Below are 15,564 nucleotides of genomic sequence, written 5' to 3'. Positions count from 1 at the left end.
CTGTAATCACAGCACTTTGGGAGGCCAAGGTGGGCAGATCACTTAGGGGCAGGAATTCGAGACCAGCTTGGCCAACATGGTGAACTCTGTCTCTACTAAAAATACAAAAATTAGCTGGGCATGGTGGTGCGCACCCATAGTCCCAGCTACTTGGGAGGCTGAAGCTACTTGGGAGGCAGGAGAATTGCTTGAACCCGGGAGGCGGAGGTTGCAGTGAGCCAAAATCATGCCACTGCACTCCAGCTTGGGCAACAGAGTGAGACTCTGTCTCAAAAAAACAAAACAAAACAAAACAAAAACAAACAAGAAAACCAAAATTTAAAATACAGTAAAACAACTACTTACATAGCATTTACATTGTATTAGGTATTGTAAGTAATCTAAAGATGTTTGAGCCAGGCAGATCTGAATTTACATTTTATTTAATTTTATTAAATTTGGACACACATTAGCTTACTGGTCATAGAGAAATGATTCTTTCTTCTGAGCTCAGTTAATGATGGAGTCATAGAGTTGTTATAAAGATTGCGATAATGTATTTAAGGTTTCTAGTGCTGTGACCTGTACAATGTAGAAGTAAAACAGTTGTTGGATATTATATGGAAGTATAGCACACTGTGATCTGAAAGTGTCAGTGTATATGGCAGACCATGTGGTAATAGGCCATGACAAAGTTACCCTTGTCACTGGCCCATGGTGAAGTAGGGAAAACAAGGATAATGTTTAGATGTATTTGTGTACATGCTTAAATATATATACATATATATATATGTAACAAAAATATATATACACACATAGATATCTATAGATATGTAGCTTAATATCTATAGATATAGAGCTATAGATATCTATATATAATTTTTCACATTGAAGATCATAATGCACTTACAGATTTTCTACATATATAAAGTAATAGTACAACATTAAAAATAATACAAAATTTTAAATACAGTAAAACAACTATTTACATAGCATTTATGTTGTTAATACTGTGTTACCTAATGGTATTGTAAGTTATCTAGAGATGATTTAAAGCGATATATATAGCATAGGACTATTTGGGACTTGCTGTTGTAGAATCAAGAAAGCATGCTGTTAAATCAACAATCCCTCACCAACTTTGTTCAAAAGCTAGTGTGGAAATATTAAATGAATAGGGTATGGCTCCTTACTCTCAAGTAACTTATAATTTAATGAGAAAGAAAGTATGTAAAGAAACAGAAAACTGTATTATTTAAGGGAGCAGTTATCAAACTGTTGCATTTATGTTTTTTGTTGTTTTTTTTTTCATTTAACTTCTTCACTAATGGTTTGAGTTCCTCAAAGACAGAGAGCTTTGTCTTTTCTAGTAAATAAGCACTTAGTCATTTTTAAGAAGTGAATGAAGGAAAAATACTGAAAGCCCAAACATGAGCCCAGAGAGCCATTATGGTCATTATTGAGACTTCGCAGAGAACTTAGTTAAGAGTTCGAACAATAATTAAAGAGTAAGAAACTAGATTTGTGAAAAAATGTTAAGTAGTATTTTAGAAAAGAAAATGTGTAAGTGCATTATGGAAAAAGATGTCCAGGAATTCTTCAATATGAATTGGAGGAAGAATTCTGTGAAGGGAAGGTGGCAGGGGATGTTATCAGATAATGTACAGGGAGATTAATTCTCTCCTCCTCCATAGGCAGTTAGCACCAATTCCTGTCACTCTGTCTCCTAGCTCTCTTGAATTCATCCTTTTTGTTTTCCACTGCCACAGCCTTAGTCCAGAATTTCTTTCTGTCTTATCTAGGCTGTTAATATAGCCTAGTAAATGTTCCAGGCCCTCCAGCCTATTTGTCATTCATTCATTCGAGAAATATTCCTGGGCACTTATTTTATGCCATGGCACAATTCTAGGTGCTGAAGACATAGCTGTGAACAAAACGGACATGGGACCTGTTCTTGTGGAGCATATGCTTTAGTGAGCAGATAAATGAAACAGAGAAGTGTGAAAGATAATGATGGGATGTAATTCTACTAAAGGTTGGGTGTTCAAAGAAGCCTTGCTGAAGAGATTTGAACTGATGTGGTATTTTCTAAAAACAGATGCTCAATATGGGTTAAATTTGGTTGTGAGGGAAGGAAGTAACATGAGATGAGCTCAGATAATCAGATGGGGCCAGATTATTTATATGCAAATTAGTAGATTATAAGATAACAGAATGGTATATTTCATTGAGGGCAATTGGACTCTAATGGAGAATTTAGAACAGAGATTGATGAGATTTGACTAAAAAAATAAAGGAGCAAGCAGAAAAGGCAGTGAAAAACTCAGAATTATTTAGACAGTATGCCATCATGACATGAAATAAAGAATTAGAGGTGAATGATTTGTGAATATATTTTGGAAATTGAATCATCAGGACTTTTTGATAGATTGAAAAAGCTAATAGAAGAACAAGGATAGCTCTGGGTTTGGGTTTGTGCATGTTGGTAGTTGGTAATGCCATTTACTGGGGGAGGTAGGAGCTTTTTGATGCTCAGGGCTGCTGTGAGGAATCCAGATTTCTGCTTGAGATATGTCAGTCATTCAAGGGAGACATCAAGAAGATACATGGATATAAGAACCCAGAGTTCAGATGGAGAGGTTGCAGTTAGAGACATAAATTTGGGAATCAGTTTTAAAGAAGGTCTTTAAAGCCTGGGTCTAGTTGAGATTTTTTCTTTTCTTTTCTTTTCTTTTTTTTTTTTTGAGGTGGCATCTCTCTCTGTCTCTGAGAATGGAGTGCAGTGGCGTGATCTCGGCTCACTACAACATCTGCCTCCTGGTTCAAGTGATTCTCCTGCCTTGGCCTCAAGAGTAGCTGGGATTCAGGTGCCCACCACCACACCTGGCTAATTTTTGTATTTTTAGTAGAAATGGGGTTTCACCATGTTGGACAGGCTGGTCTTGAACTCCTGACCTCAGGTGATCCAACTGCCTCGGCCTCCCAAAGTGCTGGAATTACAGGCCTGAGCCACCATGCCTGGCCTATTTGAGATCTTCTAAGGAGAGAGTGTATGGATTAAAAGAGGGCCAGCAATAGAACTTTGGAGTCTCTCAACATTCAGAGAAGTAGCGGAAGAAAAGGAGCTAGTAAGATTTAGAGAAGTTATGACCAGCAAGGTAGGAAGATAACCTAAAATATAAGATACCTTGGAAACCAGGTTGAGGGAAGTGTTTCTATACAGAAGGAGACATAATCAGCTATATCAGGTTCAACTGAGAGGTCAAATAAGATGTTGACAAGGTTAAGAATATAGGATTTTGGAACATGGCAGTCACTAATGACTTCAACAGCAGTTTTATTGAAGGTAGTGTATTTTAAAAGTCAAATACCTATTTTTTATGCTATGTATATGTATGTATTTTAACTATATCATAATTTGTGCATATCTCTTGAATCTTCTTGAAGACTAAAGACAAGTTTAGAGTTTAGAGGAGCTTTCAAACTTTGTGAGATTTTCTTTTTCTGCCTTGATATTAATTAAGATGACCTGTAGAATTTTCTTGAATTATTCTTGAATTTCCAAGGGTAGAAACTATATAATAATACTTCAACAAAGTAATAGCTTCATTCTTTCATGTACAAGTTTCCCTTATTCTACCTTAAATTAGGTCAGCTGAGGCATCTAGCATTTCACGCTCCATCAGAATGTAATTGTTAATCCTTCTCCTGAGACCTGATAGTACTTCCCAGTGAAATGCCTTTTTTAATTTAATTACTTTTGTATTTTATGGTCTTTAAATTGAAACTTGTTAGATTTTGTAATTCTTTGACTTTATAAGTAAGTTCTACCCTATTGAGGTAGAATTTTAGGGCTTAAGTGTAGTTCATCTTATTCTTTGGAATTTTCTGCTAGATATCCGGATTTTGCTTTATATTTGTAATTGTTTTTTGGAATGCATACTGTTTTAAATAACCAATGTATGTTTCAGACAGAGCTTGAGAGTAAACTGCAGCAGCAGTCCACACAGACAGCCCAGGAACTTGCAGCAGAGAAAGAGAAAATGTCAGTATTACAAAACAACTATGAAAAAAGTCAGGAAACTTTAAAACAGCTTCAATCCGATTTCTATGGGAAGGAATCTGAACTTCTGGCTACCAGGCAAGATCTGAAGGTATAGTAAACTATACTGTACCATAAAAACTCTGTAAGTTATTTATAGACATTTATTAAATGATCTGTTTGAATCCAGATGGGCAAGAGAATGTTAGTATTTGTGGAATAGCGTACTGTTTTCTATTAAATTATTATTTTTGTATTAGCATGCTTTAAAAAATTGTTCTGTATTATAACAAAATAATGATATATATAAATGTGGACATTTTAAAATGACATAATAGTAAGATATTTTGGATATATCTTAATTGTGACACTTAACTTATGTAAGTATTATGCTGTCTTTGTGTGTGAATAACTTTAAAAATGGCCTGCTGTTAGAAAATCTAAGGAGTTTTAAATGTAAACCGCTTGTGAAAAATGTAAGCAATTTTACCATTGCTTCTCAGGCAATTCTGACTTTAGTTTTATATACTTGCCAAGTTACCAAGATTACTGGAATGCCCAATGATTAAAATTAGGAGATTATAGCTCAAAAGAAAGTTACCTTAATTATGTAACAATGTATAGAAATTTTGTTTTTGGTAATACTATTTGATTAAATTATCAAGTTTATCAAATGAAGGATAATGGGAAAAGGTTAAAATTTTTAGGTCACATGACAGTATCAGTTTTCTAAGGAAAATGGAATATTTGTGCTCTCTCACAGAAGGTTCAGCCAGTTTTTTTCTCTCTCTGTCAAGAGGAAATGCTTTCTGTTTCTTTCCTATGTTTGATATTTTGTTTATTTAATTTAAAGTACATATTGCAAGATTCTGAGAATGAAAGAATATTAAAATGTTTTATTTAGATGTAAAGCATATATTTTATCCATCGGCTGTTACAGGGAAGGCTTTATGAAGGAGGTAGAACTTGATTAGCGCCTGAATTTGGATACACAGAGAATCCTGAGAAAGGTCATTTTATTCAGGGGCACATTTGGGAAAAGTTACCACAGTGAGAATGAGTAAAGCAAGCAGATAGTTAACATAATTGCCTTGCTGGAGTGCTAGTTTATGTTTGGAATTAAGGTTTAAAAGGTTGGATCTAAATTATGAAATATCTTAGATGCCTAGCAAAGATAAATGGATTTTATATTTGAGGGGGAAAAAGTGAAAAGTCTAAACAGAGGAGTAAAATGAAGAAAATAGTACTTAGAAAACAACCTGGTAGTGATTTGCAGACAGCTTTGATTGGACCTGGGATAGACTAGTGGTAGACAAATGAGTTAAGAGGTTACTAACTTACTTTCTCTATAAATTCTAATAGTTGAGGTATGAGTTGATTAGAACTGGGATGAAAGTTAAAGATAAGGATGAAATAGAGGACATAAATTGGAGAGAGAGAAGAAGCAAAAGGGCTAAACCCATACCAGGCTGCAAAGGAAGGGAAGGAATCAATGATGATTAGTTATTTGACAAGGAGATAGGAAATTGGGTAAAAATTTTCATAATGCCAGTAGATTATCTATCTGTGTGTCTGTTTATCTATCTACAGTGGATTATCTATCTGTATGTCTATCTGTCTATCTATCTATCTATCTATCTATCTGGAGGTAAAAATTAGCAAGAGTTGTTATTAAGAAAAAATACTACACAAGATTTAGGTAATGTTAAATTATTTGTCCTTGCAACATTATTGAACGTCAAAGAAATTTTGTGGAGGAGTTTGAATTTAGCCTAAAGGCAGTGATGAATCACTAAAGGGAGCTACTTGCATTTGTATTTTAGGCAAATGACTCGCTGCAGGTTGAGAAATGAGAAACAGAGCTGAATGTAAAGACCAGAAAGGAGACTTTGCAGTAGTCCAAGTGCAAAATGATGGTGGTGTAGGCTGGTAATAGCAATGATGGACAAAAGTGGATAAATTTGAAGGATATTTAAATAATAGAAGCAATGAAACTTATTGATTGGAAAAGCCTTATAGAAATCACACTCTTTTCATATGGATGTCATTAACCCAGAGCATAAGCTAGTAACAGAAACCAACATTAAATTAATCAATGTGTTGATTGATTAGATTGATATTCTTTCATTAGGCTAGCAATTTTTATTATGCCTGAAAGCTATGTTGTATACTAATAATTTCATATATGAAATAATAATTCAAATGAAAATGTGGGCAAAAAGAGTAAGCTGAGGGACAAGACTGCCATAGAGTTTTACAGCTGTTGCGAGGCCTTGGGTAGATCCTTCATTCCAAAGCTTTCTTTTGCCAAAGAGAGCAGGCGCAGTGCTTCCTTTTGCAGAGAAGACAGGCCCCCTACTGTACCATAACAGAACCATGGTTAAATGTTAGTTCTGATTCAAAGTCAGCCATTCTTTCATCATTTCACTAGAATTTTTTATACAAAATAAATGATTGGTAAATTTTATATAAATACTTTTAAAATGAGAAGTGTACTTAGGAAGCTAATTTTTTTTTTAATGGTAAATTCCTAGGGAAGTTCAGATGCTATTTATAGACTAGGATAAGAGATGGCTGTCAATTATTATTTTTCTTTTGCTTCAGTGATGTTGTATGGTCTTGTATATAAGAGAGAGAAGAAGAGAGATTCAGATCCTTGTAACATGACACCTACCTACATCAAGGCTATCTACCATGGGCTAACAGTGTACAGTATGGCCTAACAGTATATACCTAGACACCAGTATAATGGAAGATAGCCTGGCCTGATCTATGCCTTTAGCCCCATCTGCTGGATTATTTATGAAGTACTTAAGTTTGTTGACTGGGTATTTCAGATTGTCTATGCTGTGTACTACTCTTTATTGTCCAAGAAAGGTAGAGGTAAAATTTAACTGTAAAATTTACACCCTGAGTGAAGTGAAAATTCTAGGTTAATAGATTTAGAATTAAATATAAATCTTATTTCATCAGACATCAAGAAAAAACAACTAAAATTATGAAGTTTTTTTTTTTTTTAAGAAAGAATGGGAAAACTTGCTGAGTAGACAAAAACAATAGCTGCCATAGAACACTGCAGAAATCATTATAATGTGATTGGCATAATCAGGGTCAAGGTTGGTAGTTGATCCATTTAGGGATTTGCTGTTTCAAGGGGAATAGATGGGTTAAGGATAGACCCAAAAAACCATGGAATGGGAGAGAGTGTTCTCCAAGGGAAGAGAGGCTGAGCAGATGAAATGATATGGTCTGCAATAAGAAAGATGAAAAGAACATTTAAAATGCATGGCAGTATAAATGGCATCTATGTCATTGAATGACATAGATGAAAGTTCAGAAGCAGAGGAAAACAATATGTCTTGGCACCTTCAGACTAAATTTCATGAAGCAGTCCAAAGTTTGAGCTTGAGTTTAAAAAATCATCACTGGGTTTTGTAAGTTTAAAATTTTATAGCCTGTTATTTAAACCATGGGCTTTTTGGAAATCTTGTGGTTAGAGATTAGGGGTACTTTCCAAGCTCTAGCAAGCCTTGGTATTCATAAACATTAGATTAGGATCTCTACTAACTTAGTTGCTATAGACTGTTTGAACTGGACTCTGTCACTTTTCTCCTTTTTTATGTGAAATCACTCTCACCCTTTGTGACACAGAGGTCAGTTCCCACGTGTGCTGTAGAGCCTTCTATAAACCACACTCCCCAGTGTTTCACACTCACTGTTTTTCTGTGCATTTGCCACATAGCTTCATTTTACATGCCTGTTCTGCTTTTCGGGCGATGTACTCAACTCCCTTAAGTTAAAGACCACCTTGTACCCATTCCTGTTCTGCCTTAGCAGTGTGTTCAATTAATGGTTAGCTGCCTGCTTAGTAAAGAACTAGCTGACATTAATTCTTTCCTGAAAAAAATAAGCCTCAAGGGGTTTAGTGTTCTACTGGCAGTCACTGAAAATTAAGATTTAATTTATATCAGAAAGACATAACTGGGTTACTGGTAAGAAGTAAACTTTCTTTTTCAGGAATCTTAAGAATCCTCATAAATAAAATCTTTATTTTCATTTTTCTTTAAATACTTACTGTATACAAGCCTACTCAGCAGGGATTCTTTCCTAAATTACATTTTCTGCCTCCTTTTCATGAACCGTGTCTGCAGAATAAGAAACATCAGCCTTTTCCAGGTCTGATGGAAGAGATCAGTTGGATCTCTTACCCTGCTGATTCTTTTCAATAGCAGCTGAGAGTGGCAAGGTTCCTACCATACCCATTATCTACCTGTTACCATATTTATCCCCAAATGAAGTATAATAAGTGAAAAAGCTTCCCCTTTCCCCAACTACTTCTTCTTAAAATACTTGGGCCTGAAAACAGTAAACAACTATGGACTGTGTTAAATGACAATCACTACTTTTACAATATAGATGAGAAGAGGATAGTGCACCTTCTCAGAATGGAGCCTCAGATATTTGGCTGAATTTTCTCTTTTTGTTCACTTGATCTGGTTGTCAGCTGTGAAATAGTTATTTTTATTAGATGACAAAAATATGCCTTCCTATTTGTTTCAGGAAAAACTCAAATTGTCTTTTTCCTCTACTCTCACACCACCAACAATCATCAACACAGAAGACTTCTGTGACCAAACATACGGGAGTTTTCCCACACACATCAAGCAGCAGACACCAACTGGGTGTCTTCCAATTCAATTCTGACACTATCTACCTAGAGACAGTGTCAAATCTCACAGATTGGGGGCTTAATCCCCAAGATTGCTCCCTATAACTCCAAACACCAATCAAAAGTCCAGACTTCTAGAACTTCTGAACGACCTGTTGGCTTCAAGTTGGGGTTTTTGACACCCTCTTTGGGTTCAATTAGTTTGCTGGAGCAGCTTACAGAACTCAGGGAAAACTTACATTTATTGATTTGTTATAAAGGATATTATAGATAATACAGATGAAGAGATGTTTAGGGCAATATGGGGGAAGGGGCATGGAGCTTCCATGCCCTCCCTGGGCATGCCACCCTCCAGGAACCTCCATATGTTCAGCTATCTGGAAGTTCCTCTTGGAATTTCAGCTATCTGGACTTCCTAACCCAGTCCTCTTGTGTTTTTATGGAAGCATTCCTTCACCCAGGGTATGAGGCAGGACCCTCTCAGGGAAGAGTCTTAAGACCCACAATCAGAAAGTGGGGTGGGGAAAAAGATTAGAGGCCTGCTTAGGGACCAGTGGAAAGAAGGCAGGAGAATCTGTTTCCTGAGGCCTAACATACCCAACATTGTAACAGAAAACTGTAACAAAGGATGTGGAAGTTATGATTTAGGAACCCTGGACAAAAACCACTATATCCTAACACCATACTATTTATTAATGTTTTTAGCATGTCAAGGGACATCATAGAACCTACCAAATGTAAATGTATGCATAATGAAGCATTTAATTATATCTGTTTTAAAGTTGTTTTCTTTCACATCATCCCATGACTTTTCTTTAACCATATGTATGTTCTCTGAGTGTATCTGATATGGTCCCTACTTATTTGGTATTCTTTCATGTCACCTAGCCAATATGGAAGATGTGATCAACATTCAGCAAATACTTTAAACATTTATTAGTAAATAGATTATTTTTAGCAGCTTTGGAATTGCTTCCATTTTACTAAATATTTTATATTATAAATGTTTTCTATAAGCAAGAGAGTTAATATTTTAGAATTCTTTCTCTTTTACGTGGTCTTACTGAAGGGCATAATATGCCATCTTTTTATAGTATATTGTTTTCTACAATGCTTATATTAACTTCTGTTTCTGTTGAATTTGCTAAAAACATGGCATATAATAATTTGGGAAAATTGTTTTTGTAAGTCTGTAGAAGAGAAGCTTTCTCTAGCACAGGAGGACTTGATTTCAAACAGAAATCAAATTGGAAATCAAAATAAATTGATTCAAGAACTGAAGACTGCCAAGGCAGCATTGGAGCAGGATTCGGCAAAGAAAGAACAGCAATTGCAGGAGCAAAGTAAAGCACTACAAGACATTCAGAAAGAAAAGGTATTGCCTGTTTCTGGCCTAAGTCTCCAATCTTAGAGTTACAGTTGTCTTAGAGATCATCAAGTCAAACCTCTTATTCAGTACAGGCATCACCCTTATTTTCAACAGCCCTCTCAGAGGGACCTCTCGTTTCTGACACCTTTGATCATTGGGATTTTAATGATGAAAAGTACTTCTTAATGGCCTCCTTGTTATTTCTTTTTTTCTTACTGCTCTTTTTTAGTTTTACAAACCAATTTTTCACACTGTAGAACCTTGGTTATTTCAGAATAGATAATATAGTTCCTCAACTATTTCTCATATAATATATTATCCTCTAGATGGGTGAATGAGTTAATAAAAGGTCTAGAAATAATCCTTAAGCATGTTAAGAATTCTTAAAATTAAGAACCAGTTTTTTCTAAGGAGTTTATTAAGTTACAAAGTTGAAAGCATTGGTTTATTAATATATGACCAGTACATTTAAAAAAATCACTTTAAATTCTATATGAAAGAAAAATTCATATCTTAGGAAAGAGTTTATTTTTTGTTTTATAGTTGAAATCATATATTCCTATTAGCTGACAGGATATTACTCTGCAGTGTATAATCCCTGAAAGTCTTGGTATATTCTAAGTGGTTCAGTTCCTGAAATTTAATTTAAAACCTTTTGTGGGTGTGGCGATGGTGAAGCTGGAATGAAATTCATGATTTGTGCTTCAAGTTTAGAGAATTCTGACAGAACTGTTTGTTCATAAGGCCAGGTTTGATGGCTAATGCCTGTTATCCCAGCACTTTCAGAGGCCGAGGAGGAAGGATTGCTTGAGCCCAGGAGTTCAAGACCAGCCTAGGCAACATAGCAAGACTATGTCTCTATTAAAAAAAAATTTAGCTGGTCATGGTGGCACATGCCTGTAGTCCCACCTACTCGGGAGGCCGAGGTGGGAGGATAGCTTGAGGCTGGGAAGTCAAGGCTGCAATGAGTGAGCCGCGATCATACCACTGCACTCCAGCCTGGGTGATAGAATGAGACCCTGTTTCAAAAAGAAAATGAACTGCTGTTTATAGGAGTTTAGTTGTGAGAGCTTTAGGTCATACAGACCTTGCTTTGGTTTTTGGCTCTTCCTCTGATAATTTCACATCTCTTAAACTTTTGTTTCTTCACCTATAAAATGGAGGTTAAAAAAAACTACATATACTAGAGATTAAATGAGATAATATGTAGTGTTCCTAACTCGATACCTTATATAAAGATAGTGACAGTAATAATATAGGAGTTATAAGAGTAAGAATGGTAGTTTTGGCTAAATTTTACAGTATCATTACTCTGACCAGGTACTATTAATTTCACAATATTAACTATAACTATTTAATCTTTATAATTATCTTTTTATTATTGTATACAATAATAAAAACAAGCAAGAACCAAGAGAGGATAAGTAATTTGCCCAAGATAGGTAGAAGGGGGCAGAGCCAGTATCATCAATAGTAGCAGTCTTTTTATTACTCATTTTCATTTAAGTATTTGCTTTAAAATTATTTTAAAATATATCATTATTTTTCTACAGTCACTGAAAGAAAAAGAACTAGTAAATGAAAAGTCTAAACTGGCAGAGATAGAAGAAATTAAAGGTAGACAAGAAAAAGAAATCACTAAACTAAGTGAAGAACTCAAATCCCACAAACAAGAAAGCGTAAAGGTATGTTAATATAATCATTTTTCCTGCCTTCTGTGTTATGTTGTTCTTTAAAGAAATATATATACACACACATATTTATTTATTTATTGAGGACTTGCTTTGTGCTAGACAAATTGTTCTATTGTTTCTGACAAATACTCTTGCCACAGTGCTTTTGTATTGCATAATACTCATACACATATTGAAATTGTTACATTTGTTTTCACATTACTGAATGAAGCAAACTAACCCTAAGAGTTTGAATGTCATTGAAATGATAATCAAGAGATGTATTAATTTAGACAATTATATTCACAGGTAGTAAATTTAAAAACATGTAAGTTTAGAAGTAAGAGTTAAAGGGATTCAATTTTTTTTCTTCCTAAAGTCCTTTCATAATCTTTTATTTTTAACATTTTACCTGTTATAAGCATAGATAGGGTACCCATTGAAGAAAACTAATTGTTTATCATTTGCTTTATAAAGTACTTACTTCTTAAAAAAGGTTAGATTCTTTCTTGAGAGCACTTATAGTACCCTTTATGTCTGTCAGCATAGTTATCATTTGGTTTATAGTTAATTATCTCTTTATGTTCCTCTGTCCTCCAGAATGCACTTCCTTAAATCAGGAAATGTGTATAATTCATCTTTATATTATATTCCCAGAACTTAACTCAATGTGTGATAACTAAATGTTAATTAAGTGAGGAAAGGGAAAATAAATGGTACAGTTTTTTTTTTTTTTCTCCACATAATATAATCAAAACATATGCATAGCAGGTGTCACCTGAATTTAAAAGATTGTTGAGTAGGATGTATTGCAACTTTTTAACCAATTGTTTAAAATACTGAACTTTAAGAATTTCACAAGTGGGTAAAACTTATATTGGATCTATTGTGATAAATTGCATAAATTTTAGCTACATTTTGAAATATTTACTAGGAAGCATGATTTATTTTTGGCCCTACTTTTTCAATAGGAGATAACAAATCTTAAGGATGCTAAACAGCTTCTAATTCAGCAGAAATTAGAACTTCAAGGAAAAGCAGACTCCCTGAAGGCAGCTGTTGAACAGGAGAAGAGAAATCAGCAAATGCTAAAAGACCAGGTGAAAAAGGAAGAAGAGGAGCTGAAGAAAGAATTTATTGAGAAAGAAGCTAAGTTGGTCAGTGAGTTGATGGTGGGAAGTGTGTTTTGCAGTAGAGCTTTAAATCAATCCAGTGAGAGGACTATTCTACTTACAAGATCTGATTGAAATGCTTTCCTAACATTTTAGTTTTTGATTAAGACAGGAAATCTGATGTGTTTAAATAGCTGACATGTGGTTGGAAATATTTTACCCTGTAACCATATTACTGTTTATATAAGTGAACATTGAATTGAAATATAATTTAAAAAACACTTTTTTTTTTTTTTTAAGTATCAGAAACTAAACAACTCCACAACTGTGTAGATCTGGTCAATGGTGTGAATGCTAGTCATGTTAAACCCATTTGTTGAGTCAAAGTGAATGTTGATAAAGGGAAACGGAAACTTGAGTTTGGAATTATGATGAACAAAGTCGTCTTTTCCTTTCCTAAGTTGCGCATGCCAAATGGGAAGCATCTGGCTTTCCTCTGTTGAATTAAGTCCAAATATGCCCAGATAACTTGGCCATTGAATATTTTAGTTGAAGAGTTTCAATTTTAAGTTCAATTTGAAGCTTTCATATTGGTTTTTGGCAGACTTGATAGAGAAAAGAATGCTGTGGACTTGGGAGGGATAAGGACATTTAAGTTTTGTCTCTACGGCGCCTTGCTATCCCTCCCTAACCACATGTGTCTTTCCTGCTCCAGTGGAGAAAAAGAAAGATCTCACGTTGTGTCACTTTAGCTCACTATCATGATGATCACTAACCATCATTTCAACATTATGACCTTTGAGGCAGTTCAAATTACACAAATGCTTGTGAATCAGTTTTATTAATGTGTAATGAAATATGTCCTGTCTCCATTCCTGAAGAAGCAATATTATTTATATTGCCAATATTTTAAATTCAAAAAAATCACTTAAATTTATTTTGCACTACTTTTATAATAGATTTTCCCCCCACTTTTCCTTTTATTTAGCATTCTGAAATAAAAGAAAAAGAAGTAGGAATGAAGAAGCATGAAGAAAATGAGGCTAAACTTACCATGCAGATTACAGCATTAAATGAAAATTTAGGCACTGTGAAGAAGGAGTGGCAATCTAGTCAACGGAGAGTTAGTGAGCTCGAGAAGCAGACGGATGACTTACGGGGTGAAATTGCAGTATTAGAAGCAACGGTTCAGAATAATCAAGATGAAAGGAGAGCACTACTGGAAAGGTGATTGATAGCTAATAAAATTAGTTTATTTCCATTGTAAGTGATAAAAAGATTATCATATTCCGTATTTTTTAAAAATAGAATCTTGAGAGAAGTGCATAAGCCTCTATAGGTATTTAAGTAGCCATTTAAAAATTAACCTGTAAAACAATCAAATAGTTGAAATTAATGTATTATATATTTAAAATTACTAAAGTTGTCTATTATCTATACCCTAGAAGAGTCTTTAATGATTTTCTAAAAAATTAATTACCTCTTTGCAATCTATTCCAGATGTCTTAAAGGAGAAGGTGAAATAGAAAAGCTTCAAACCAAAGTATTAGAATTGCAAAGAAAGCTGGATAATACAACTGCAGCAGTGCAGGAGCTGGGCAGAGAAAACCAATCACTTCAGGTCAGTCATCTATGGTTGTGAGGCAGTTTTTTAGTCTAGAGTGACTTCTTAGTGCAAAGCATATTTTAACTTGTAAAAAGTCTCGTATTTTATAAATACGTTCAAATAGCTACTGTCTGTGTAGCAGTATTGTAGGTTTTATGGATAATGAAATATAAAAGTAAAGAACTTGTTTCAGAGACCTTAGAGATTCATTAGAAAGCCATGTCATTCACTAACTATTAGTATGGGGAAAAAACTACAAAATTCAAGAATACCAAAGAATAGATGAGTCAGTATGTGTTAAAGAAGTGATCTGAGAATATTCTCAGAGTCCTCAGGAAGGATTCATCATTATGTTTAGAATGGATCAGAAATCAGCAAAGGTTAGCAAGATGTTTCAGGAATAATATTCAATTAATTTTATTTTGTCATTCAGATTTATGACTATAGCTACTTTTGATAATTGAAGCTGACCAGTGTATTTCTGATTTTTAAAATTTTAATTTATGGATCATATAATCAAAATTTTATAGAACTCTGGCATTCTTTAAAATGTTGAATATTATAATATATTGATGCATTTTTTAAAAAAACAGATCAAACATACACAAGCGTTGAATAGAAAGTGGGCCGAAGACAATGAAGTACAAAACTGCATGGCCTGTGGGAAAGGCTTTTCAGTAACAGTAAGACGGGTAAATGAAATTTTCTTCATGTAACTATGTTTCTGGATTTCATTTGTCACTGAAAATTGATTAATATTTCAACCATCAAAACAATCCTTCATTTGACAAAACAATTTTCTACTTATCAGTAAACTTCAACAACATAAAATAACTAAACTTCATGCAGTCTAGCTTCTGGTTAGCATATGTGTTAGAGTTTTACTTTTAAATTCAGTCTTTGTCTTCCAACTTAGTTACTGTCTGGAACAATCATTTCTGAACCATTGTGCCAATATTAAACTCATGTTTTAGTAATCATCAGGTTCTTTAAAGGAAGAAAAAGCAGAGATTTTTAAAAATATATTCTAAATGCTACCATTGTGTTATGATTTAAGTTTATATTCCTATTGAAGACATTAATGCCTGAAACATTTGCCAAATAGAAATAGTTT

General features: G+C 34.2%; 1 protein-coding gene across 2 annotated transcripts in view; it reads left to right on the top strand.

Moving 5' to 3' along the window:
• EEA1 (early endosome antigen 1) overlaps window positions 1-15,564 on the top strand; it is a 160,773-nt gene that overhangs the window by 137,238 nt on the left and 7,971 nt on the right. For both annotated transcript variants that reach the window (XM_032297585.1, XM_032297576.1), the window contains exons 22-28: window positions 3,951-4,133; window positions 9,880-10,065; window positions 11,613-11,744; window positions 12,704-12,889; window positions 13,833-14,071; window positions 14,345-14,465; window positions 15,044-15,142. In XM_032297585.1, the coding sequence (XP_032153476.1) occupies window positions 3,951-4,133; window positions 9,880-10,065; window positions 11,613-11,744; window positions 12,704-12,889; window positions 13,833-14,071; window positions 14,345-14,465; window positions 15,044-15,142 (1,146 nt within the window). The remainder of the gene's footprint in view (window positions 1-3,950; window positions 4,134-9,879; window positions 10,066-11,612; window positions 11,745-12,703; window positions 12,890-13,832; window positions 14,072-14,344; window positions 14,466-15,043; window positions 15,143-15,564) is intronic.

This window comes from Sapajus apella, unplaced genomic scaffold (assembly GCF_009761245.1).
Source record: "Sapajus apella isolate SASKATOON/1434 unplaced genomic scaffold, GSC_monkey_1.0 scaffold2, whole genome shotgun sequence".
In the NCBI taxonomy this organism is placed as follows: Eukaryota; Metazoa; Chordata; class Mammalia; order Primates; family Cebidae; genus Sapajus; species Sapajus apella.
The sequence above is the reverse complement of the archived record's forward strand: the minus strand, read 5'-3'. Positions and strand labels throughout refer to the sequence as shown.